General features: G+C 43.6%; 1 protein-coding gene across 2 annotated transcripts in view; it reads left to right on the plus strand.

Annotated features, from left to right (window-relative positions):
- The window catches only part of EDC4 (enhancer of mRNA decapping 4), a 688,366-nt gene that overhangs the window by 85,859 nt on the left and 574,520 nt on the right, over positions 1-27,987 (plus strand). For both annotated transcript variants that reach the window (XM_072117764.1, XM_072117765.1), the window contains exons 6-7: positions 4,621-4,771; positions 22,484-22,588. In XM_072117764.1, the coding sequence (XP_071973865.1) occupies positions 4,621-4,771; positions 22,484-22,588 (256 nt within the window). The remainder of the gene's footprint in view (positions 1-4,620; positions 4,772-22,483; positions 22,589-27,987) is intronic.

The following is a 27,987-nucleotide window of genomic DNA, read 5'->3' on the forward strand; positions in this document are numbered from 1 at the left end:
CCGCCATGCATGTCAGCCTGACCGACCATGATGCTGTGAGAATACAAAGTACATGTGTACTATGTGCAGTGTAGTGTGCAGGGGGTGCCAGATTCAGGATTTCTGGCACACATTCTTCATGAATCTGGTGCCCCCTGCACTTCTTTGACAGACTGCACCAACTTTTTTTGGTGACATTTTAACATGGGGCGTATGACACATTTCAATTGGATCAGTAATGCAGGGACTATTTGAGCACAGCAAGTGGAAGGAGACTGAAGGCTGAGCACTCTGTAGCACTGAGTTGTGCAATAACTGCCGCTGTCAGTGCTGTGCATGTGCCTGGCCAGGCCCCTCCCACATCTGCTTCTGTGTGGAGCAGAATAGAGGCGGAACAAGCATCATAATAACAAATAGAAAGGAATCTTTAATTCCAGGTAACCTTTACAAATAGATTTTTGAAATATTTTAACCTCTGACAGCTTTTTGTAGTCAATTGTTTCGTGGCATAACCCCTTTAACCCCCTTATCACCGACGCTTGTTTACAGTTCAATGACCAGACTCTTTTTCGAATCTGACATATGTCATAGTAATTGGTTTAAACTTCGGAATGCTTTAACATATGAAGGTGATTTTTGAGATTTTTTTTTTTTCTTGACACATTATACTTGATAATGGTAAAATTAAAGTGATAATTTTTTGCATTTTCATTCTGGAAAAAAAATTAAATTTGGCAAAATTTCAGGAAAAAACTTCATTTTCAAAGTTTGAAATGTTTTGCATTCCAGACAGGAAGTAAAACTACCCCAAGAGCTAGATAAATAACAGTTTATGAAATGTCTGCTTTCTTTTAGAATATTTTTAATCTGTCCTCTCCTTTTTCTAGGATGTTATGAGTTTTAGAACTTTAGGTGCGATTTCTCATTTTCATGAAAATCGCCAAAACTCACATTTTGAGGGATAATGCAGCTTCCAAGTGACTTTGAAAGGCCATAAATTACCCCACTACATAAACCACTTAAAGGGTTAATAGACTTAAAAGAAGTTGTTTTACATACTTTTAAGTTTTTCACATAGGTTAAAACTAGAGATGAGCGAGTATACTCCTCCGAGCTTGATGCTCGTTCGAGCATTAGTGTACTCGCAACTACTCGTTGCTCAGACATGTATTTTACTTCTCGAGAAAATGGCATATCGCTGTGTTTAGATTTTTGGCGGCCAGAAACAGAGCCAATCACAAGCCAGGAGACTCTGCACTCCACCCAGCATCACGTGGTACACTTACGTGTCGATAGCAGTGGTTGGCTGGCCTGATCAGGTGACCCTGGAAATATACTAGCCCTTGCCCGCGCTGCTCGGATCATTCTCTGTCTGAATGCCGTTAGGGATAGAGCTGCTGCTGCTGCTGTTCTCGTGGTAGAGCATTGTTGAGACCAGAACAGTGCGAACAGGTGATGTCGTGGATTGCGGACAATGCTTCAATTAATTTGTCCACCAGTCAGTCTTCCACCCAAGTGTAATGAGGTGTCGGACGATGAGGAGACGAGGTTGTCAGACAGTGGTGAAGTTGTCAGGGCAGGAAATCCGAGGGGGGAGCAGACTGAGGGATCGGAGGATGATGAGGTGACAGACCCAAGCTGGGTTCATAGGCCGGGTGAAGACAGTGCTTGTGAGACGGGGGGGAGTCCTATACAAGAACAGGTTGGAAGAGTCAGCGGTGGGGCCAGACAGAGGCAGGACCAGTGCTGGTGCATCAGCGCCAAATGTTTTTCTTGTGTATGTATGATTTTTTCTTCTTTGCTCTAAATGCCATAAATGCCAGTTCATTCTGAGCCCTGCCGTGTGCCTAGCCTGTAGATTATTGCATCAAATGGGGTATTGCTTTACCTGGGAGAATCCTCATCATTATTTTTGGGGCGTTTTTCCCCAGTGGCATGAGTTGTCCAAAATACATTGGCACTAATATATATTTAAGAAAGTAATTTATTCTCTGCACCATTCACTTTATACTCCAGGGCTGTCCATAGTAAATTCCTGTAAGGTCCTGTTACATGCTGGACCTTAAGGTACTGTCAGCCTATGCATAAGCATACGCTGCCAGTGCTAATACCCTGCACTGTATTCTAAGGTAATTATTTGAATGGTTGCTTGTTCGTGTCCCAAAGTAGACAAGTGAAAACACCTGAAAAAATATCCATTGTCCTCTTATGCCCAGCTCTTGTTATTATAATCTACAGCATGGGCACGTGGCAAGGCTTAGAAGGGAAGATGCGGCATAATGTACAATCATCCAGGACATTAAGGAATCATCACACCTCTCTGGATATGTAATTTTTTTGATCACTCATGCATAATCCTGGTTTATTAGGGCATGTGGCACACAGCTAAATTGTTTGTCTTCCTAAAACCCCTGCACCTTTTTTTTTTTTTTTTTCTTCTTCCATTCCCTCGCTGGCAGTTTATGGAACTTCTTATGGAAATTGCTTTTTTGGTATTATACAGTATCTGCATAATGTGCAGGGCCAGCTCCTTGTACCACACCCTCGATTTCTGCATGGCATTATAAGGCTGAAGCACCTGGTAACATTTGTCAACACCTCCCATGCAGTCTGGTTTAAAGGGGTTGTCCGAGTTTTAAAAAAAAAACTATATGTGGCCGGGAGCAGGCTGACTAAAACAATAAAGCTGTACTTACCTCCCGGTGCCCTCACGTATCCAGCGCTGCTGTCGCTCCGGTCCGGGCGCCATGTAAACAAACATGGCCGCCGGAGCAGCGCTGGACTCAGTTCTGGCCGTACCCGACAACCTTCCGGCCCCCATACACAATGCTGTGTATAGGAACGGATAGGCGTACCCGGCCACGGCCGGCCGGAAGCTGAGTCCAGCGCTGTTTGTTTACATGGCGCCCGCACCGGAGCGACAGCAGCGCTGGATACCGGAGGGCACCGGAGGTAAGTACATCTTTATTATTTTTGGCAGCCTGCTCCCGCCCACATATATATATATATATTTTTTTTTTAAACTCGGACAACCCCTTTAAGGGTTTCTGTACTGGTACCTTGTACTGTGACAGGGGTGCTGGTGTGCCCATGAACTTTTAATAAAAGGAAGTCTCTTGAACTGTTTTTATTATCATACAAGATTGATGTACATAGCGTGAAAAAGGTAACAATGATTTACCAGTTTTAAATGAACCAATTCCAACAAGATATGATACAAATGCCTTATCTACTAAGGTGTCTTTTGTACTTAACGACTTCGGGAGACATCTGATTCAATCGAACAGTGCCACATGCCACAGTTTTTTAGGAAGCAAGGTTTTTGAATAATGAAGTGCTGGTGTAAAAATTGTCAATGTAGAGGTGGTAGTCCTGGTCCAGCAGTGAGTGCACCAAATCCCACACTAATTTTCCAGCAATTCCCAGGAGGGGGCGCATTCTGTGGCTATATTCTTGAGTCTTTCCCTTCAAACACTCTGAACTTCTATATGTCCCCTGATAAACTTTCACACAGCTAATACAATTTAACGCCATACCCTTGCCCTCTTATTTGGCAGGTACTAGTGTAAATAAAGTCTCCCTTAGAAAAGTACCAAGGACTTGTCAACACATGTGTGCCTCTCTGGGGTATACACTTCCATAAATTTGGCACTCATATGATCTATGAAGGACCTGACCTTATATAGACCCTTATGTGGGGTCATCTCAGGGTGGGCAATGTGTTTCATTGGCTTAATGCAAAAACTTATGGATGGCTTCAGTGTGGATGGATATATATTACCCAAACACTGTGTGCACAACTTCCTCCTCCACACTACTACCTTCTCCACAAATGGCGTGCACAACTACTACTCCTATCATAATTCACTTCAAAGTGCTGTGGGGGGAGGGTGGTTAACAGAAGGATAAAAGGAAGATTGGAGATGTAAGTATTTTTAGACACCGTATTAGGGACAGGGCTCTAGTACTGTTTTTTAACTACACCAAATGTTGAATAGTGGCATTGGAAAGCCATGGAGGGGTGATGGAATACTAGGATCTACCTCCCCATTGTATAATGATTGACATTGAAGGACCAATCAAATCGGTCCTTTGATGTTATGGGGGGGTTGTCCACCTTTAGTTGCGGCGGGCTGTCACCCCGTCGCAAGATCGTATATTAAAGGGGTTTGCCCTTGAAAGAAATTTCTCAAATTTTGGTGGTGATAACACAAAGACCATTTTTAACAGGACCATTTTACACAGAAATTTCTGTGTAAGGCTACATTTGCAGTACGGTGGGCATATATTGGCTCTGCGGAGAGAGCAGGAGATGAGCGTTGCTCACCACCGCCCCTTTTCATAGGAATATACAGTGCATGTGCCGTATTCCGTAGAAAGATAGGACATGTACTGCTCCCCTACATGGGCGTATATACGTCCCCCCATACGTTCATGTGAGCGTAGTGAAATTCTGTATTTTGGTAACACATTCTCTAATTTACAGTTATTTTGTTACCCTGCTTACACCCCTTTAATCAAGGTTATGTTTTATTTTAGCCCTTTGACACCACCCCTCTCTGTGATGCACAATGTTTCTAGTTTGAATCAACAATGTCTGTATATATTTGGCTTTTTTTTTTTTTTTTTTTTTTTTTATAGAGAGGAAATTTTAGTTCACATAAAGAGACCGGATCACATCCCGTTTAATAGTAACCGAAGGATAATTTGGTGTCCCTATATTCCTGATGAAAATGAAGAAAGTTTGTCGGAGGATTTAAGCCAGACTGTTGCATTATTACATGAAGATATGGTAAAGTGTGTGTGTCTGTGCATGTGTATATAGCTTTTATATGGGGTTTATAATTTAAAAATGTAAATGTTTGTTTTTGTTTTTTTTTTCCTAAAACAGAAATGAACTAGAATTGACCGCCTGCTAGTCTCAACAGTTTTTTTCCAATTTTTTTTTTTTAACGTTAGAAAGTTTGATGTAGATGAAAAAGACAGAAACCAGACACTTGTATACAGTATATACACATTAAAATTTCAAGAATCAAACTACACATTGGTATTGAGACGTCATGAAGTAACCTATACATAAGTCTCAGAAGGTTTGCGTTTTTCTCTAAATGCAGGTTAAATCGGGCAATTGAGCAAATGCATTAAAGGAATCCTACCACCACAGACTAACTACCACCACTAACTATTAAGGTAGATGGAGTGATGGGTGCCTCTAATGGATGTGAGGAGTTCTTAAAAGGGCTATCCTCACGTCCAATAGATCCTCCTATCACCCGATCTACATTAATAGGTAGATCTGTGGTGGCAGGTTTCCTTTTAAATGAATAAATGTACACAATTAACAGTAACCCTAGTAGCCTCTACTGAAGTCCTGTAAAGAAAAGAGTATATGTTATGCATAGCAGAAAGGGGAGAGAAAAGAAAACAAGGGGAACCAACTGGATAAGGGAATGTGAGGTAAAGCGGGGAGAGGGACAGACCTCTCCTCTAAATCATTAGGGGTACATAAGATCACACAAACGTGTTGTGTTCAGGAGAAGAGTGGAAGTCGAGCTACGTTGACCAGCACTAAAAGTGCTGAGACCGTGTTATTGAGGTCTTCAGTCAATTATTCCATTCTCTGAATATGTGTCATTTCCTCAAACCATCAGATTGGGAGTGCTCTTATTCTTCCAGAATTACCATTCCAGCCACTACCAACATATGGTTGAGCAGACGGCGAGAGGGTTTATTAATAGGGTAGGGTAGCAGGGATAGCAGTACGACTTCTGGCTTGTTGTTAAAGGTAAACCCTGACAGTTGATGGACCAGGGCAAGGACCCTTTCCCAGAATGCCTTCACAGGGTAACATGCCCACCAAATATGCGTCATTATGCCTCTGTCTTGAGAGAAATGCCAACACAGATTATGAACAGTAGTGCTGTTTAACCAGGACCCTATGCTATCAGGTCAGGATTTTGTAATTGGTCACCTGCTCTTTGCAAGACATCGCAAATTCATCTGACAAGATGTGAAAATTCAAATCTCTATACATCTCCAGCATTCATCAATACCACCACTCCACCTTGTCAGACCACAATATATACAGGGAACTATCCAGTGATCCAACTGGGTTTTGCAGCCAGATCTTGTTGCAGTGAGCTCTGCAGTTTTTTGAGGCAGATAACCTTTAAAAAAAGCATCAGAAAAGCGAGTGTACGAGCTTGGCGGCAAGTGTGCATTGATCCGAAGTGTGTGCAGTGTCTTAAGTGTGGCTGAGTTGGCCTGGGATCAAGGTGGTGGGGAAAGAATCCCCAGTGCCCAAGAAAGAAAACAAGGAGAAAGGCACAACAATCGTGTGATAAAGTTAGGTTCAATGGTAGGGGTGAAAGGAGCAACTCTCACCTTAGTTTAGATGATATGAGCAAGTAGAAGAACATAGCTGCGACCTCGAATCTCCACGTTCACTGATGGACCAGGATCCAGGAACGGTGAATGAATATCCTTTGTTGCCCGAAAGCGAGGTTATGGTGGCGCTACGTACAGATTCCACGCGGGGGTCCAGTTGTTTTAAAAGGATACCGCTTTATTGATACAACTTGAGATGCGACGCGTTTCAGCCCTGGACTAGGGCTTTCATCAGGCATACTGATGCCTGATGAAAGCCCTAGTCCAGGGCTGAAACGCGCCGCATCTCAAGTTGTATCAATAAAGCGGTATCCTTTTAAAACAACTGGACCCCCGCGTGGAATCTGTACGTAGCGCCACCATAACCTCGCATTCGGGCAACAAAGGAGTGTCTTAAGTGTGACTTAGGTTTAAGGGACTTAAGTTTGAGGGGCTTTAGCAGGTAACTGCTGTGTTTTGTGTTACGTTGACTGTAAATTCTTCTTTCCTTCTTTCCGTGCATATTTCTATTGTAATCCCCATTAGAATAATGGACTCCATAAGTGGCATTGCTACACAGTGTACATCCTGTGCCATGTATGCTTTCCTTGAACAGCCGTTCGAGGGGGAATACTGCTGTGTGGTCGTGTGAAAATTGCTCACCTGGAAGCCCAGATTCTGGATCTAAATGAGCAAGTTTCAAGGCTGCAGGCAATTGATAATATGGAACGAAGTTTGCTGCTCCTGGAGCACAAACTCTCTGGGGAAGATTGGTGTCGGGAGGGTAGTATGGAGGTGCAGAGTGAGGGGGCAGCTAGTTGGGTAACATGTAGAAGGCGGGGTAGAGGGAAGAGTTGTAGGGAGTCTAGTCCTGATCTGGTGCACCCCAATAAGTTTGCCAGGCTGGCGGATGAGGGGGATATCAGCTCTGGGGTAGCAATGCTGCAGAAAGACGTGGCCGCTAGCAACCAGGGGAATGTCTGCTCCAGTAAGAAGGGTAATGGGAGCACAGGCAAGGTCAGACAGGTGCTGGTAGTGGGAGATTCGATTATTAGGGGAACACACAGGGCAATCTGTCACAAAGACCGTGCATACCGAACAGTGTGTTGTTTGCCGGGTGCTCGGGTTCGGCATGTTGCGGATCGTGTTGATGGATTACTGGGAGGGGCTGGTGAGGAACCAGCGGTCATGGTCCACATTGGCACTAATGACAAAGTAACAGGTAGGTGGAAGGTCCTTAAAAATGATTTCAGAGATTTAGGCCATAAGCTCAGGGCAAGGACCTTAAAGGTAATTTTCTCCGAAATACTGCCTGTACCACGTGCCACACCAGAAAGGCAGCGGGAGATCAAGGAGGTAAAGAAGTGGCTCAAAAGTTGGTGTAGGAAGGAGGGTTTTGGGTTCATGGAGAACTGGACTGACTTTTCTGTCGGCTACAGGCTCTACAGTAGGGATGGGCTACACCTCAATGGGGAGGGGGCTTTCCTTGAAAGGAGAAAAAATGGCTAGAAGGTTGGAGGAGTGTTTAAACTAGAGACCTGGGGGGAGGGCAACTACACTTGTGCAGGGCAAATAGACAGTGTACATAGAGAGCTGGGAAGAGTCTTAGTCCATGGGGGAGGATGGGGGGCTGGAATGAGATTGGGGAATAAGGACAAAAGGAATACGGACAGGGAAAACCATATAAAGTGCATGTACACGAATGCCAGAAGCCTCACAAACAAAATGGAGGAACTGGAACTCTTGATGTTGGAGCGGAAATATGATATAGTGGGTATCAGCGAGACATGGCTGGACAGTAGCTACGACTGGGCTGTTACTATAGATGGTTATAGTCTTTTTAGAAAGGATTGTATAAATAAAAGGGGAGGGGTTTGTTTATATGTGAATTCTTGCCTCAAGCCCGTCCTGCGAGATGACATCAGTAACGCAAATGTGGAGTCCCTATGGGTGGAGATAAGGGGAGGGAAAAAGAATAATAAAATATTACTAGGGGTTTGTTATAAGGCTCCAAATATAATGGAGGCAACAGAGGAAATGCTGATAAGTGAAATGGATGCGGCTTCAAAGGAAGGTGAAGTACTTATCATGGGAGACTTCAATTACCCAGATATCGACTGGGGGGCAGAAACCTGCAGGTCCTTCAAAGGCAGCAGGTTCTTGTCAACAACAAAAGACAATTACCTGTTGCAACTAGTCCTGGAGCCAACAAGAGGGGGGGCACTGCTGGACCTTATCCTTACCAACAGACCTGATAGGGTGTCAAACTACAGGTTGGGGGACCTGGAGAATAGTGATCATAATATCATTTATTTTGTACTACGCTTTACTAAGAGCGTTAGTGAAGGGGCAACCAACACTCTAAACTTCAGGAGGGCAAATTTTCAGCAACTAAGGGAAGACCTCAAAGGCATAGACTGGGATAATGTTCTCAAAGACAAAAGCCCCCCCCCCCCCCCAAAATGGGATTTTTTCTCATATATTCTGAAAAAGTCCTGTGAGAAACACATACCTTATGGGAAAAAGCATAAAAGGAACAAGAGAAAGCCTATGTGGCTAACTAGTCTTGTAAGGAAAGCAATAAGCGAAAAAAGATAAAGCGTTTAAGGTGCTAAAACGTGAAGGTAGCGATGAGGCATTACAGGATTATAGAGAGAAAAATAAATCCTGTAAAAAGCAGATAAAGGCCACAAAAATAGAGACTGAGAGAAATATTGCCAGGGAGAGCAAAAATAATCCCAAATTATTTTTCAAGTATATAAATGATAAGAAACTAAAAACGGAGAGTGTGGGTCCCCTTAGAAATAACATGGGGGTCATGGTGGAAGGAGACGAGGAAAGGGCCAATCTACTGAATGTTGCCTCCTCAACTGTCTTTACCCAGGAAAATCCCCTGGTGGAAGACACAATGAGGAATAATGTTAATTCTTTTTATAATGTCAACAGTTTAACCCAGGAAGAGGTACGGCGCCGCCTCGCAACCACTAAGATAGATAAATCACCTGGGCCAGATGGCATACACCCCGGGTTCTGCATGAATTATGTCCAGTGATAGACAAACCGTTATTTTTAATATTTGAAGATTCACTGAGGACTGGTTATGTTCCACAGGAATGGCGCATAGCAAATGTGGTACCAATATACAAAAAAGGATCAAATAGCGATCCTGGAAACTACAGACCCGTGAGTCTAACTGCTGTGGTGGGGAAAATATTTGAGGGGTTTATTAGAGATGCTATCCTGGAGTATCTCACTGTGCACAACCTTATAACCCAGTGTCAGCATGGGTTTATGAGAGACCGATCCTGTCAGACTAATCTGATTGGTTTCTACGAGGAGGTAAGTTCAAGACTGGATCTGGGGGACGCTGTGGATGTTTTATATCTGGACTTTTCAAAGGCATTTGACACCGTGCCACATAAAAGGTTGGTATATAAAATGAGACTGCTGGGAATAGGAGAAAATCTGTGTATTTGGGTAAGTAATTGGCTTAGTGATAGAAAACAGAGGGTGGTCATTAATGGCACATTCTCAGATTGGGTTGATGTTACCAGTGGAGTGCCACAGGGGTCAGTATTGGGGCCACTTCTTTTTAATATTTTTATTATTAACCTTGTAGTGGGTTTACACAGTCAAGTTTCAATATTTGCAGATGATACTAAGCTGTGTAAAGTAATAAATACTGAGGTCTATAGTTTAGCATTAGAGGGATTTGTGGAAGCTTGAGGAGTGGGCAGAGAAATGGTTGATGAGGTTTAATGTAGATAAATGTAAAGTTATGCACTTGGGCCATGGAAACAAAAAGTATAATTATGTTCTAAACGGTCAAATACTTAGTAAAACTGAAGCTGAAAAGGACTTGGGGGTATTGGTGGATGGTAAACTTAATTTTAGTGACCAGAGCCAGGCGGCTGCTGCTAAAGCAAATAAAATAATGGGATGTATCAAGAGAGGAATAGATTCTCATGATAAAGACATAGTTCTGCCCTTATACAAATCCCTGGTCAGACCACACATGGAATATTGTGTACAGTTTTGGGCACCAGTGTATAAAAAGGATATAGTAGAGCTGGAACGGGTGCAGAGGAGAGCAACCAGGATTATTAGGGGAATGGAGAAACTAGAATATACTGACAGATTTAAAAATTTGGGATTATTCAGTTTAGAAAAAAGACGACTGAGGGGAGACCTCATTACAATGTACAAATACCTCAACGGACAGTGCAAGGATCTCTCCAAAGATCTTTTTATACCTCGGCCTGTGACCAGGACAAGGGGGCATCCTCTACGCCTAGAGGAGAGGCGATTTTACCATCACCATAGACAAAGGTTCTTTACTGTAAGAGCAGTGAGACTGTGGAACTCTCTGCCGCAGGAGATTGTTATGGCGGACTCTATGTACATGTTCAAGAAAGGCCTGGATGCCTTTCTGGAGAGAAAACATATCACTGGTTATGTGGATAAAACATTTTATTTAATTCTTAAAGGTTGGACTGGATGGACTTGCGTCTCCTTCCAGCCTTATATACCATGATACTATGATAATGTATTTTTAACATCTCTTAAGAAACTGCTTGAGGAGGCTGTTCACATGGGGGCGATTAACAATAAAATTGCTGATTATTTGGTTGTGAATAACTCGGTTGTTCTTATATTTCATTTCCTCCCCAAGATACATAAAGGAGTCTTTCCACCCCCCCCCCCCCCCCCCACCCTTAGACCCATAGTGGCGGGTATAGGGTCTATTACAGAGAGACTCAGTGAATGGGTTGATCATCATCTTCAGCCCATTGTTAAAACACTTCCCGGTTATCTCCGTGATTCAAAACTTGTTGTTTCCCTGTTGGATGATTTTAAATGGAACAAATCCTATTGCTGGTTGACATGTGATGTAGTTGCTCTATATCCATCCCTTCTACATGATGTTGCATTAACATCGCTGCCATATTTTTTGTCATATTTCAGTAATTATGGAATCTGTGTCAAGGAATTCATTCTGTCAGCTATGGAATTCCTTTTACATCAAATGAAAAATAGCTTTTAGTTAAGATTCTTTCTTCAACAGTGTGGGGCAGCTATGGGGGGGAAATGTTCACCCTCGCTGGCAAATATCTATGTGGCGACATGGGAAGAGAAATATTTGTTCTCTCCCAGTAACCCTTTCCTCTCCCATATCAGATGGTATGGTTGTTATATGGACGACCTGCTCCTGGTATGTGAGGGGACTGAGTTGCAAGCCTTGGAATTAGTCAAATACATCAATGACAACCAGATGAATCTCAAGTTTACATCTGGCATGGATTGACAATCCATTAATTTTTTGGATATTACATTAAATGGGGGGCAATCTATTTATGTTACCCCATATGTTAAGCCATCTGCTGTTAATTCCATCCCTAAAGCTACATCTTGTCATGAACCCCACACTGTCAAAAACATCCCAGTGGGAGAATTGATCAGAATAAAAAGAAATTGCACAGACCCACTCGCCTATGAGAAAGTAAGCTCATAAATATTTCAGGGTCTTTTAAAAAGGAAATATTCCCCCTGGATGTTGACTAGAGTGAGGAATATAGTTAACAATATCCCTTGATCTGATCTTGTCACTGAAACCAACAGAAAAACCAGAGTCCTTCAAGAATCTCGTAATTGTCCGATTACCTTCTCAACAGTGTTTAGCTCTCAATATGGTGAAATTGTTAAAAAATTCGTACCGTTATTATGTACTGATGACACCATAGCTACACATGTAGGAGATAATGTTAGGTTTGTCTCAGGAAAAGCCCCCACGCTAGCAAGCATTCTGTCTCCCAGTTTATTTGTATCGGTTGATAAGAAAAATACTTCCTGGCTTTCTACCACAGGTTTTTTTAAATGTGGCCATGCAAAGTGCACCTCTTGTAATTATGCCCTCTTCAAAAGAGTTTGTATCTACGAGCCCAGACAAACAGTATAAAATAAGGCAAAATAATTGCAACACGACCTTCGTTATATACATCATAATGTGCAGATGCTGTCAGTTGCAATATGTAGGTTGTACGAGCGGACCCCTGAAGGTCCGCATTCGGCGCCACTTGTCAGACGCAAGGAATATTAAGCTGTGAACATTTCTTTTCCATTCAAGAAAAGCTTTATTAAGTAACAGATAAAGAACCTACTTGGCTTGACAGATAAATAAGACAATATAGCACCTTGTAGGGCAATATGGAACAAGAGCCAATCATTCGGAATGAAATAGACGTGTTATAAGAGAATAACAGAACCTGACATAAAGTTGCATAGTCTAATATATAACTCAAGGCAACTGAGGAGTAGAGAAAGTAAAGGTGGGAAAGGAGGGGGTTGAGGGGAGAAGTTGGATAGGGGAGGTTTTATGGGGGGGGGGATGGTGTCAAGAGAGGGAGGCAGCCGGGGGTCAGGAGAGAGTACAGGCAGTATATCTCGTCTTCAGTCTTGGAGTGCTCGATATTCGGGAGAGGACAAATATCTTTGCCAGTGTAGCCAAGTATTTGAGAACCGGGTGCGGTCTGTAGGGGATTGTGCTAAGAGCTCCTCCATTCTGTGTGTTGAGGCTATTTCTGCCATCCATTCAGAAATGGTGGTGGGGGGGGGGGGTGTTCTGAGCGCCATTTTCTTGGGATAACTGTCTTGGCCGCCTGCATCAGGTGGCGTGTGAGAGATTTCTTGTATTTGTGTGGTGGCATGTCAAACATGAATAGGAGGGTCGCTTGGGATCGTGGTGCCAGTGACGTCTTTGATACAGGTGAGAACTGTAGACCAATAGTTATTGAGTTTCGGACAGGAGCACCAAATGTGTGTCATGGTGCCACCACTAGCTCCGCAGCGCCAGCAGACGTCCGGGTACCATAGATGCAGTTGAGCGAGTACTCTGTACCACCTGGAAAGAATCTTGTAACTGGTTTCCTGGTGTCTGGTGGCGATCACAGACCTCTGGGTGAGGCAGAACCATTTTGACCATTGTGGATGGGAGAAATGTTTTGCCAACTCAGTCTCCCAGGCAGTGCAGTATGGGGGGAGTGAGAGTGAGCGCGTGGCTATTAGTAGTTTGTAGATAAAGGATATAGCATGAGATGTGGGGTTGGGGTTTAAACACGCGGGACAAGTTATTGTGGTTCCCAATGGAGTCGTAGAAGTGTTTGAGCTGATTATACTGAAGGTAGTGTGTGGGAGTGAGCGTCTCGTGAGGTAGTAGGAATTTTGTAGAGGCTGCAGTGTAGACCCTGCCAGCACTTGCGGGAATCTTATTGGTTTGGTGTAAGGACGCCCTAGAAAGGGGATTTTAAGAAGCCTTGGTGGGAATGCTGGGTTATCCGTAATCGGGAGTAGGGGGCCTTTTGGGTCTATCAAGGAGAGGTTTGTCCCAACTTTCCGCAAGGTTTGGATAGTGTGGGTCGTAGTAAAGGAGAGGGAGGCCTGGTCCCAGGACGTTGAATTGGGGAGCCAGGGGAGGTTTGTGATGTCCTAGGTTGAGATTTCTTGGGCCAGTCTTACCCAGGTTTTAGAGGATTTGGCGTCGAAGAAGTCCAGGACCCTTGAGTAGGGCGCTGATAGGTAGTAAAGACGACAATCGGGAAGGCCAATGCCTCCCGTGTTTTTAGGGCAGGTCAGTACATCTCTCCGAAGCCTTGGGCGGCCTTTCTACCAGAGGAAGGTTCCAAAACATTTTCGAACCTTCTTCCAGAAAGTGAGGGGTTTAAATATCGGTATAGTTTGCACGAGGTAGAGCAGACGAGGCCGTAGGGTCATTTTGAGAATGTTAAGCCGGCCAAACCAGGAAAATTCTTATTTCTTCCAGGAGGTTAGATCCTGTTAAAATTTAGTAAGTAAAGGGACAAAGTTGTCTGCGAATAATTTAGTCAAGTCTTTATTAATTCTAACTCCCAAGTATTTAATGCCACTCGGCGGCCAGGCGAAAGGGAATCCCGACATCAGGGGAGGTTAAACATTGGTGAAACATTGAGGGCTTCAGATTTGGCCATATTGACCTTGAAATTTGACCACTTCCTGAATTTTTCCAACTCAGTCATCAGAGCGGGGAGGGAAGAGTGAGGGTCTGTTAAGTAGACCAGCAAGTCATCAGAAAAAGTCGAGCATTTATGTTCCATCCCGGCGGTCTGGACTCCCTTAATGTCAGGATTATTTCGGATCGCTGCGAGTATATGTTCCATCACCAGAACGTATAGGAGCGGGGAGAGGGGGCATCCCTGGCGGGTACCATTGTGAATGGGGAAAGGGTCAGAGAGGCTGCCATTTATTTTGAGTCTAGCTGAGGGATTGTGATACAAGGAGATGATTTTGGCTGTAAAATTCGGGCCTAGTCCTATATTGGAGAGGGTCTGACTGAGGGAGGGCCTAAAGGCCTTCTCGGCGTCTAGGGATAAGATCATTGCAGGTATCTGGTGTGATTGGGCATAGTGCATTATGTCCCAGGGTTTTCAAGGTGTTGTCTCGACCCTCCCTGCCTGGCACGAATCCCACCTGGTCCCTATTGATGAGGGTCGGCAATAATGCATTGAGTCTATTAGCCAGGAGCTTTGCAAAGATTTTTAGGTCCACATTAAGAAGGAAGATGGGACGGTAATTGGAACACAATTGAGGGTTTTTGCCCGGTTTAGGGATGATAGTTATATGAGCAGATCTGGACTGTGCCGGGAAGGGGGAGTCGGAGGAAACTGTATTAAAGGCTTTTACTAGGATAGGGTTCAGCTCTTTTGAGAAATGCTTAAAGAATTTACCTGTGTATCCGTCTGGGCCTGGGCTCTTGCCTCCCGGGAGATTTTTAATTACCTGGGCAAGTTCCGAAGGGGTAAATGGCTTCTCTAGCTCTGATATGGAGCTTGCTGGGAATGTGGTGAATGGAGACAGAGGGGGTAAGGCTGGTGTGCAAGAGGTCGGGTTCTGAGGATCAGCTGGGAGGTTGTACAGAGATGTGTAAAATGAAATAAAAGTGTCTGATATTTCTGGGGTGGTGTGCACTAACTTGTTTTGGGCAAATTTAATGTTGGGGATAAAAGATTGTGCTATACGATATCTGAGGGCTCGAGCGAGCATGCGACCACACTTGTTCCCATATTCATAGAATTTACTACGACAGACCTGCAGCATTCCTCCATAGGCTTTCTCTAATAGACGTTTGACCTCTAACCTAGCTGCTTGTAGGTCACGTAGGATCGGGATGGAAAGGGCCTGTTTTATGTTGCAGTTCTAGGGAAGCAACCCGTTCCAAAGCAATGCGGAGCGCGTGTGCTTTTTCTCGTTTAATACGAGCGCCATGTTTAATGAAGATCTGTCGTATGGATCCCTTGAGGGTTTCCCATTGTGGCAACGCAGGGGTGGGGTCCAGTTCGTGGTCCACGTTAAATTGGGCAATGGTACGGGTGACCTCACCAGTGCAAAGTGAGTCCAGGAGCAGGGACTCATTGAGCCTCCACAGCCATTCCTTCTTATTAAGGAATGGGAGTTTGAGTGAACAGTAGACCGGAGCATGGTTGGATAAGTTAATGTTCCCAATGGAAGAGGATACTAACCATTGGAGCGCTTTATGTTGGACAAGGATATAGTCCAGTCTACTATAGACTCCGTGGGGAGCAGAAAAGAAGCTATAGTCCCTGTCTGATGGGTGATGAAGTCGCCACGCGTCGCAGAGTTGATGGTGTAATAAGGAACGTTTACATTTCCTTAGGGCAGAGTAAGGTATGCTCGATTTGCCAGTGGAGTTGTCCAGTGTGGGGTCAAGGGTCAGGTTGAGATCGCCCCCTAATACCAGCGTGCCTTTGAGGGGGGCAATTTCGTCCATGAGTTGTGTGAGGAAATGGACCTGATTTTGATTTGGGGCGTATACATTAAGGATTGAGAATGGATGGCCACTAATTTCTATGCTAAGGAGGATATACCTGCCGTTGGGATCAGGGGAGCAATCTACTATTGTGTGTGTATAAGAGATTTATGTAGGCCAATTGCTACCCCACTACAGCGTGACCGCAGGTTGTTGCCGTAAAACCATGTAGTATAGTGTTTGTTTAATTGTAGGAGCGTGATTAACTTTTCATAGTTTATACGGTTGAAAAGACACTTTGTCCATCAAGTTCAACCAAGGAAGGGTAGGGATTGGATGAGGAAGGGATTTAGGGGAAACAATTCTATAGAACATAACAATCAATGTTATATAGGTGTAAAAAGGCATCTAGACCCTTCTTGAAGCTCTCCGCTGTCCCTGCTGTGACCAGTGCCCAAGGCAGGCTATTCTACAGATTGACAGTTCTCATAGTAAAAAAGCCCTGTCGTCTCCGGTGATTAAACCTTGTTTTCTCCAGACGGAGACAGTGCCCTCTCGTCTTTTGATTTGATTTAATCTGAAACAACTTACCACCATATTTTTTGTATGGACCATTCATATATTTATATAAATTAATCATGTCCCCTCTTAGTCGTCTCTTTTCCAGACTAAATAAATCTAGTTGTTTTAATCTTTCCTCATAACTAAGACCCTCCATACCCCTTATCATTTTTGTGGCTCTACGTTGAACCCTCTCCAGCTCCAGGGCATCCTTTTTATTGACCGGTGCCCAGAACTGGACAGCATATTCCAGGTGTGGCCGAACCAGTGCCTTGTATAGTGGTAATATTACATCCCTATCACGAGAGTCCATACCACTTTTGATACATGACAAGATCCTACAAGCTTTAGAGGCAGCTGATTGACATTGCATGCTGTTATTCAATTTATGATCTACTAGTACCCCCAGGTCCTTCTCAACAAGGGACTCTCCCAGATTTACTCCCCCAAGGACATATGTTGCCTTTGGATTATTAGCCCCCAGGTGCATAACCTTACATTTATCCACATTTAAACCTCATTTGCCAAGTGGATGACCAAACATTCAGTTTGTCCAAGTCACCCTGCAGCCTATGAACATCCTCCATAGACTGTATTACACTACACAGCTTGGTGTCATCTGCAAAAATAGACTCTGCTATTAATTCCTACCTCTATATCATTAATAAATATATTAAATAGTAGTGGGCCAAGCACAGAACCCTGAGATACACCACTCATAACTAGTGACCATTCCGAGTAGGAATCATTGACCACAACTCTCTGGATACGATCCTTCAGCCAGTTTTCAATCCAATTGCAAATTATTTCTGCCAAACCAATAGCCCTAATTTTACCCATCAGGGTAAAGTGGGTTTCTTGTAAGCATAGAATCTGGGTTTTGTGTTTGTGAAAATGATGAACTGAGAGCGCTTTGATGGGGAGTTCAATCCATGGGTGTTGAAAGAGGCGATCTTCAGTTCTGCCATCAGGACCGGGTGGGTGTGTTGGCGGAGGATCACTGTCGTCCGGTTGCCACCAGGGAATGGTCGGGGAAGAGGGGACGTGGGGAGGAAAGGAGGTGGGTGGGAAAGGCAGAGGAAGGAGGGAGGGGGGGAAGTAAGAAAGAAGAAATTAGTACAAGAAGGTAAGGCAAAACAGCAGCACCTACAATCAAAGCCGGAGCTTACAAGGGGTTTGGGTTAACAGCTAGTGTTGACCGAGGTCCCTTAACCTATTGGGGATGGGGATATGTAACGGCAAACTCGGTGAGTCTCTAACGACTCTCCAGCACATGACTGAGTTTTGGGGAGGGGCGCCTTAAGGGGAAGGTCAGTCTAGTTATGTGGGGGGTATTACCAGCTTACCAGTAAAGGGTTGGTGTGATAACCAATGTGGGGGTGTTGTTGGGGCACTATGGGTGTTATTCCCTGCTGTTGAAGAGCCGTAATAACGGGTCTTCTCAAGGTGAGGGTTCAGGGTGTGATTGAGGGGATCCTCTGGGTCCTCTAATGCCGTCAGAGATTTGCCATTTTCGGGGGCCTTTCCTGCGAGGACCTAGTGGGGTGAGATTGGCTGAGGAGACTGTTAGGGGGAGACTGATGGAGGTAGGTATGTGGGCCAATGGCCAAGGGACACTGCGGGTAGGCGCAGTGAGTGGAGGAATGGCTTCAAGTCATCTGGGGAGCGGAGTGTGACATCTTTTTCCCCGGAGCAAACATGGAGGGCAAAGGGGAAGCCCCATCTGTAGGGTAGGTTATGTTCTTTCCATACGTCCAGCAGGGGTCGCACTGCGGCTCGTTGTGCCAAGGTGTATCAGGAGAGGTCTGGAAGAATCTTGATTGGTGTTCCCTGAAAAAGGACTTGTTTCTGATTCCTTAATTTAAACAAGATCTGTTCTTTTAAGGTAGTAAAAATGAATGCGACACACCACATCTCTCGGATTCTGTGCGTTCGGATCTGGAGGACAAAGGGCTCGATGAGCTCTGTCAATTTCTATAGGGGTAGTGGGGGCTCTTCCCAGTATTCCATTAAGGATTTCAGTGATAGTGGAAACCAATGTTGCGGGTTGAACAGACTTGGGCAGGCCTTTGATACGCAGGTTGTTGCGTCTGCTCCTGTTCTCTGTTATCCATGTGCTGCTGTAATGCACGTAGTTGTTAGTTGTGTTGTTGAATCGTGTCCTGCATGGTTTCCAGACTTAGATTAGTAGAAGATTGCGTCATCTACCCTTGCTGTCAGTGAAGTAACATCGGAACGCAGGCTGGCAAATTCCTGTCGACATTCAGGAGGTGGAAGGGTGGCCGCAGCGGGCTGTAGTGCCGGTAGGCTGTGGCGTTGTGGCACCGCGCTCGTCCCCAGGTGCGTGATCCTGCAGGGGCGAGGCGGGAGTTGCGCGCTGCTGTGGGATCCTGTGCCTGAGACCCCCCTTGTAAGGAGCGCTGGTCGGGCGATGGAGGGCTGGTCCCAGTGGGCTGCAGTGCCGGAGTGTGCGCTGCCGAGGGGGTGACGGCGTGCTCAAGTGCCGGCTGCTTAGTGCGGGGGCTGCCATCTTGGGACCGCGTGGTTACCGCAGTCGTGCTCATCAGAGGCTGAAGTGGTTTACCCTCGAACAAAATGCCCGATCGTGGATTTGACCGGAGATGGGAGTACAGGTGGGGTAGGTGTAGTCTTTTTCAGACTTTTCCCCATGTTTTTGTGGGCCCAAATTATCTAAAAAGTGCTGGGGTGCGGATCTGCGTCTTCATGTGTTCATGGCTAGGCCACGCCCCACCGCAGTGAACATTTCAATGGCGTCCAGGCACTTTCAAAAGATCAATGGGGGAGACTGTAGTACCTTTGTGTATGGGGATAGAGAAGGTTTTGCGACCAGTACGTGGAGGTGAACACAAAAGGAAACTCCTAAATAGAGAAACCTTCTGGATTTAACTCACTTGAGACCCGAGTACCCAAAGGGTTAAACAAGAGGTTGGACGTCATTTGCCAGTATTGACTTATTGTAATAATAATAGGCATTTGTTTGAAATTCTTGTTTCTCCCTGTCCTCTTTTTTTTTTTTTTTTTTTTTTAAACTCTTCTTACACTACAATGTATGTATTTTTATGAATTTGTGGGTGATTATGTTTGTTACGTGGACCGGTTCCGGTCATGTGACAGCACCTGTTCTATCTAAATGGGATGTCTATGTGTTAAGAGTTAGCCATGAATAAAGGTAGTGGTTTTACCCGAAAAGCGTAGGCAATTCTTTTCGACCTGCTGTGTTGACTCCGTATGTGTATGCTTTTATGCTGAGATGACAATAAACTTCTGGAATTTAAAAAAAAAAAAAACAGTGGAATTTTTGTCTTGGAGCCGCATCACATTTTGATGCATGTTGTATGTGTTGCATGTTGCAACAGTCTCATTCTGGAGTACATATGTTTTGTTGATCACTTTTTATTGCATTTTTTTGTGGGATTCAATAGGTATGTATAGGTTGTTACGGACGCGGCGGTACTATACGTGGGGTTTGTGTTATGATTTAGACTTTTTTTTTAGCGTTATATGTCTCTTTAGATGTTATGGGACTTGTGGAAATTTTTTATTTACTATTTTTTTTTTTTTTTTTTAACTTAAAAACCTCATCTGATTTCTTGTTCATGATAATACTCTATTAGCAGTGTCAGCTTATGCACATGCATAGGCTGACACTGTGCCTTTTAAGTTGACGTCACAAACACCATCTTTCAGGCAGTGCCAGCAGGCAGTCCTGGGGTACTGATCAGACCCCAGGGCTGCCATTGCAAAGATCAGTGCCCCCCGAAAACGGCTCGGGGGTGCCGTGGGAAACCCCCCCAAAGGGGGGGGGGGTTAAATTCATTTAACGGGTTAAGCACCGGCGTTTGGAACCTATTCCGACCGCGGTTGTTATCCGGGGGTGATTAGAAAGAGAGAAGCTGCTCTTTTTTTTCAATCCACTCCTGGTTTAGACAACAAAAACATAATTAGTAAACCTGAACGTTGAAAGTTTTTGTTTTAACGCCTGTGTTTTCAAATTCATCAGAGCAGCTAGGAGGAGGAGATTTGCCTAATTGCATTGTTATAAAGCATGTGTTAACATTAACACATGCGTTTTGTAAACTGCAATTGGCCATATCTCATGAACATGTGAACGCAGCCTTGGGTTGTGTTCACATGTACCGCTAGCGTTGCATTTACAAACGCAATGCACGGTGGAGGGCCTGGGCCCGATCACACATGCGTTTCTAGCAATGTGCTAGCGTTACGTTTTGTAAACGCAGCCCTAGCAGTACACTGAAAGAGGCCGCAGTGTTACGATAGCGTTACCGGAAACCTCACTTAACGCTATTTAACACTGTGGCGGGGTACAGTGTAACCGTCGGTGTTGCCTCTTCCCCGGACCGCCCCGCTCGCTCCATAGGGCGGTGACTGCAGCGCGTCATGTGGCAGACTGCCCCTAACCACGCCCCAACCCGCGCCCTCTCATGAATACGCCGGACAGCTTTGCGAGCGGTCCGACGATAACATTGTACCCTGCCGCACTGTGGCGTTTGTTCAAGCTTTAGGAGCTGCTTAAAGTCTTTTACTTTAGGGTGACAGGTCCTCTTTCACCACCCCTTGAAAGGACTACAGATCTTTTTATGCATTATATATAAAAGTAGACTATAGGATGTGGGTTCAGTATTATATAATAGACTTCAAATCCACTTTCTGCACTGCACATAAGAATATAGAACCCCATTCAGCCACAGCAAGGCATATATGTGCAGGGCATTAGAACACCTCCAGCTCTGGGTGTATGGAGAGGAGAGGTGCAGCTGGCTACAGTCCAGAAGCAGTGCTGGCAACCATGGCACATGGGGCACTCACATAAAATATGGAGGAGCTGCACTGCCATGCTGAAAATGCTGACTGGGACCCAGGAACAAGACCGCATAGTCTCGTAACTCCTCCTGTCTCAAAGCCCCGCCCACAGCCTCAGGAGGGGCACGGGTAATATAGAAAGTAGAGGCAGGCAGGCAGGCAGCCAATAACAAAGCCCCATACACGCTGCTTAGCATCAGCAGCGTGAAAGGAGCCTTGTTATTGGTCTTATGCGCACTGCTGACACCCGCAGGCTACAGAGTATAATCGCTAATCCTACTTTTACGCATGGCGATTATTTTGGGGGGGGTAATCGTGCCTCACCATGCGTCATAGACAATTGGAGAGGCGTTAATGCAACCTCTGCTCCTTTTTTCTTTTTTTCTTTCTTTTATGGGTTTGGGTGCATGTGTTAGTATGTGTTTTTTGTCTTGTCTGTTTATTGGTGGTATAAGCCTTTTGTCCCTACTGGGGCCATTGCCTTTGTCTCTCATGGCCGTCACCATTCAGTTTTTCTCCTTGCACACGTGTACCATTTTATGATGGGTACAATAAATCATTGCCACCTGCTTGTCTTGTTGTATACTACTTTTATTATAAAATGCATAAATAAACCCTTAGTTGTTTTTGTTTATCATCAAGACTGCATGCATGTAGATAAGACTCGGTTGGTGTCCTTTCAATGCTTTTAGTAATTCTCTTATAGATTTGACTTTATAACATTAAAGGGGGGCCCTTGTTTCATATCATATATTCAGAAGTATACACGGGTACACTTGAACGGTCTATGCAATATAGATGTACACATTACTATGAACTTGTGGATTATTTGTGTATTTAAAAATCTTGATATATTGTGTTGATCACATATTTTCTTTTATTTTACTTAAAATTCATAAGTCCCTTCTGTAGACCATTTTTCACATTTCCTTATTTTAGGCCGAGGTATGGGACCTGGATATTGTAAGAGCTAACCATAGCTCATGGCCTTCTCTCATCAGTGACATCAAGGAAGGATACATTTCTGTGACTGGACATTCTGGAGTAAGTTATTTCTTAATATATTTTTATCTATTTTGTTGCCTATATGGGAAAAAATTGTGTTTGTGTGTGTGTATATATACCGTATATGTATATGCACATCCACAGGCTTGCGCATTATTATCGATGTAGGTTTTTAATATGAATGTGTTGTACATTACAAATATTAATCTATAAGAATTTGGTTCTAGCTCATTACAGGTAATTGACCAGCTCTGCCTGTGTAGTTCTGGTACTTAGAAAATCTTTCTTAACCTCTTGCCACTAAGCCACTTTTCACCTTTCTCTCACGGCCCATTTATTTCAAATCTGACGTGTCACTATAATTGGTTACAGGGCCGGCTCCAGGTTACAGTAGGCCACTGGGCAATAGAGCCTTTAGTGAGTGCCTTTTCAGTGAACTTATGTGGCGGCATTAAAAATACAGAGGCTAAGTAAAATATTTCCTAAAATAAATAGGTATTTGCGGCACATCCGTAAAAAGTAAATTCTTTTTTATTTCAACTCTGATAAAAACATGAGAAATGGTAGGGGTATTTCTTTTTAGGTTGTGCCGCGATTACCTATTTATTTTTGGATTACTCAAGCCTCTGCAGACCCAGCAGATATCGCGCATAGCACTCCGGCTTCCATGGGACTATTGCCACAGCAAAGAAAATATGGAATAAAACAACTAAAGGGTGAGCTGCATTTGAGAAAGGACTGTTTTCTTTTCTTGCAATTTTTTTTGTTTAACCACAAAATATTTCCTAGTTTATCCTTTCCAAACAGCCCTTTCATGGTTATTTTATATACAGGCAATTTTGAGATTTCGAGACAAATTGTACTTCATGTTGAAAAATCTGAGTGTTATATTTTGCGGTTATTTATGAAAATGTATGATTTTTGATTAAAACTTGATTTTCGAAATTCAGAATTTTTTCTAATTTTTCAACACATTGTCATATTAGAGAAATAACTTGATAACTAACATTTTACCAGGCGTCTGCTTTATGTTGACATGTTTATGCGTCCTCTTATTTTTGTAGGATGTTATGAGGCTTAGAACTTTTAACTTAGAATTTTTCACATTTTTATAAAAACGCAAAATCATACTTTTAAAAGGACCTGCCTCAATTTCCCCTTACCTGCTGGTAAAAAGTGTGCAATGTCCTCCCCATATCCCCAAAACAACTGCTTGTTTAGTGATGACCACAGATCATTTCTATGTGCTCATTTTCCTTTTCTGTATTGGTCACTTTTGCATTTTTGCCATTGCTCACTCCTAGAGGTATATCTTGGGAAAACATCCCTTTCCTTAAATTGGCGGCGGCTTTCCTTGCAGATGCTTCAGCGAAATCCATCAGATTCTCTGCCAAGGGGGACCTATCTAACGCATCCAGAAGAGTGCTTTGGCTAAAACAAGGAGACATCTGTTCCAAGACGAAACTGTGTGGGGTCCCCTTTTCTGGTGAATTCGTCTTCGGTCCAGACCTGGATGCAATGCTAGAAAAAGCAGCCGACAAGAAGATGGATTTCTGGAAAAATAAGTCTGATACCAAAAAAGTTTTTTTTTCGAGTCCTTAAAAAACCAAAGGGATAGCTTTAGAGGAAAAGGTAAACAAGGCCGCTGGAGCTACCCAACATCATCATGACATCAAATATCTGGGCGAGAGACATTGTAAAAAAAACGGATACAGAATAGAATTCTCTTGTCCTCCCCCTCAAAGATTTATCAATCCATCGCCATAGTCTCCTTCTACACAGGTCACCATCTGGCAAGAAGTCCAGAACCTACTACCTCTGGGAGCTATCCTGAGGGTTCCTATCAACCAAGAAAGACAAGGATTCTACTCCCCTCTATTCACAGTAAAAAAAAAAAAGGCTCGAACAGTCTCATCAATTTGAAAAGTTTGGAATCACTTCATCATATACAGATGCTTCAAGATGGAGTTGGTAAGATCTACTATTCCCTTCTTCCACCGAAACTCCCTTATGTGCACCATAGATCTAAAGGACTCTTATAATCGCGTTCCAATTCACCCTTCCTCTCAGAAAATCTTAGGATTTTCTGTCCTATCCTTGGAAGGGGAAACTCACCATTTTCAATTTTGTGCACTACCCCTTGGAAACTCTTCTGCTGCCAGGGTGTTCTCCAAACTAGAGGTGGTTGCTTTCCTAAGAGATAAGAATGTGTCTATTGTTCCCTACCTAGATGACTTCCTGATTATAGCCAGTACCGGGCTGTACCTAGTAAGGTCTCGGGAATTCACAATCTCTACACTCAACTCAACTCATCAACTTACAGAAGTCAAATCTTTTCCCCCTTTTCTCAGATCAAATTTTTGGGAGAAATTATAAATTCATGTCGTCAAACTTCTTTTCTTCCACAGAACAAGAAGGACAACATCAGACTCCTCATACTAGCCTTCAGAAGTAAGTCAAGGGTTTAGATCTGGACAGCTATGAAGCTCCTAGGACAACTGACAGCCAGTATCCAAGCGGTATCCTGGTGCCAAAATCATACCAGGATGTTACAAAGTTGGATCCTCTCATCCTGGGACAGGTCAACAAGAGGTTTAGAGAAGAAGGTCCAAATTCCGCTGAATGTGAGACTGGATCTTCTGTGGTGGCTAAGCACAAAGAATCTAGGAAAGGGGGTCCCATGGATCCAACAACCCCTGATAACCATCCAGACGGATGAAAGCGAGTCAAGTTGGGGCGCATGTTTCCAGGATCAATTAGTACAGGGTCAATGGCCGCAAGAGACCAGTACCAAATCCTCAAATTTCAGAGAATTCCGAGTGGTATGGGAAACTTTGAGATCCAGCAGAACTCGCCTAAAGAATGCACACCTATTGATCCTATCAGACAACAACGCCACAGTATCATATCTGAAGAGACAAGGAGGAACCAGGTATCCAGACCTTCTGGCTCTATCCCTAAAGATCTTCAGATGGAGGACACTCTTCCCAAACGAGTGGTGTTTAAAGCAAGAGATATACGATCAACTGGTCTCCCTATGGGGCATCCACATATAGATCTGTTTGCCATGAAAGAAAACCCAAAATGCTATTTTTTTTTTTTTAATTCTCTAGACACAGGAGAATGCCTTTCCCCCCAACTCTACCTGGACAGGGCCAGGGTGATAATAATCTGCTCCAATTAGAGGAGAAGGAATTGGTATCCTCTCCTGAGATGCTATTAAATCCTTATCCGGTTCAGTTCTGAACGGAACTAGCGAGCAATGTCAGCTGCAGTGTTGAAACTATTGCCTATGGAGATTCTCTATCCTGAATTTTGTCTTTTGAGGAAGACCAGCCTTCTTGGGGGGCCTCAACCCTGACCTGGAGTTACTGATGTTGTAAAGATGTAATATTCTAGAAATAAGACTTGGAAAGACCAACTTCTCTTTCTATGGCTGATGGGGTCACCACTTTATCTGGACAACTTGTTGGCAGAGAGTTTCATTCTGTTAACACCATTTTTGCAAAGGCTGTGCAAACTGGAAAGTTATGCTGCCGGGTGAATAGGGTTACTCAGTTAATCAAATTAGCACCAGGTGCCAGATTAACACCAATCCTTGCAGGTATATGACAGTTGTGCCTTGGTAACAGTGTGTCTAGCCGTTTTTGATTCTTTATTCTAATTAGAAGTTTGGTCACTGCAAAGTTTTGGTACCAATACTCTTAAATGTTGAGACGCTATGACGAGACAGATCCTTAACCTTTAAAGTAGCGAACTGCCAAGCCTTTCCAGCTGCAGTGTTAAAACACTTCTTGGGCTATATTCGCGCTAACATGTGCTTGTCGTACCGTAGAAGAGGAGGGGATGAGCCCTCCATGGAGAAACATTGCACACAGCGCCGTTTTCCAGAGGAAGATGGGACTATCTTTCCTATCTTTCTCCCAGTTTACGGAACGGTACGGTGCCGACCACTCCCATAGGGCGCAATGAGCCCATTGCCATGTATGGGGACGTATATACGTCAGCCGTATACATGCCCCACATAAGTTCGTGTGAATGTAGCGATTCAACATTTTGGCTTTCAAGGGCATCAAGTCTTCTTGGTGGATTGGTATGAGGTGTTTATATACAATATTCTAAACTACTTTTAGTGTGGCTAATAGAGCTCCCATTTGGCCTTCATGTGCTGCCAGAGGGTTTCAGTTGCCTTAAAAAGGCACTATTTTTTTTCTCAGTGAAAACTGGAAAGTTAGGCTGCCAGTTTGTCGACCCTTTAACGCCGAAGCCACTTTTCACCTTCTTGACATGGCCCATTTTTTAAAATCTGACATGTCTATTTAAGTGGTTATAACTTTGGAACGCTTTAACATATCCAGTTGATTTTGAGATTGTTTGATTTTTGTGACACATTGTACTTCATGTTGGTTGAGAAATGTAGGCAATATGTTTAGTATTTATTTATGAAATATATGGAAATTTGGTGAAAATTTTGAAAAAAACAATGTTTTCCAAATTCAAAATTTTCTACTTTTTGGAAAGTTGGTCATATCACTAAAATAAGTTGATACCATTTTCCATATGTCTGCTTTAACTCTGCATCATTTTTCAAACATCTTTCACTTTATTTAAGATGTTAGGAGGCTTATAAATTTAGGTGCAATTTTTCAGATTTTCACAAAAATCAACAAAGCCTTCTTTTGGAGGGTCAATTTAGTTAGAAGTGACTTTATATGGCCCACATGATAGAAACCCCCCACCAATTACACCATTTTAGAAACTACACCCCTTAAAATATTCAAAACAACCTTTGGGAATTTTGTTAACTCTATGAGCTTTTCATGAGGGCGAAAAATAAATGAAAGTGAAATTACAGAAATGTAATTTTATCTTACAATAGATTCATTGAACACTAAAATTTGCACCTTCACAATGGGTTAAAAAGAAAAATGCATTTTACAATGTTTAGTGCATTTCCTCCTCAGCATGCCAATACCCTGCTGTACGGGTATTTGGAAGGGAAAAAACGTTGTTTTGTTTTTGCAGGGAAAATATGGCTGAAAAAGTTTTTGTGTCAGGATGCAATTGGAGAGCCCTAATGGTACCAAAACAGAGGAAAGCCCCAACAAGAGACACCATTTTGGAAAGAACACCCCTTGGAGAGTTTAGCAAGGTGTAATTTGTGTATTTGCCCCAAAAGGTGTTTGATTCAATTAGGCCCCAAAGATGAAAAAGATGAAACAACCCCCATAAATGTGTAAAACTATTTCTCCTAAGCACGGAATTGCACCACTTGTGCATATAAAGTGTTGTATGGGTACTCAGTAGGGCTCAGAAGGGAAAGAGGGGCGTTGGTCTTTTAGAAGCCAGATTTGACAGACCTCCTTTACATGTGTCAGGATGCAGTTGGAGAGCCCTAGTGGTACCAAAACAGAGGGGAACCCCAACAAGTGTCACCA

This window comes from Engystomops pustulosus, chromosome 7 (genome assembly GCF_040894005.1).
Source record: "Engystomops pustulosus chromosome 7, aEngPut4.maternal, whole genome shotgun sequence".
Taxonomy (NCBI): domain Eukaryota; kingdom Metazoa; phylum Chordata; class Amphibia; order Anura; family Leptodactylidae; genus Engystomops; species Engystomops pustulosus.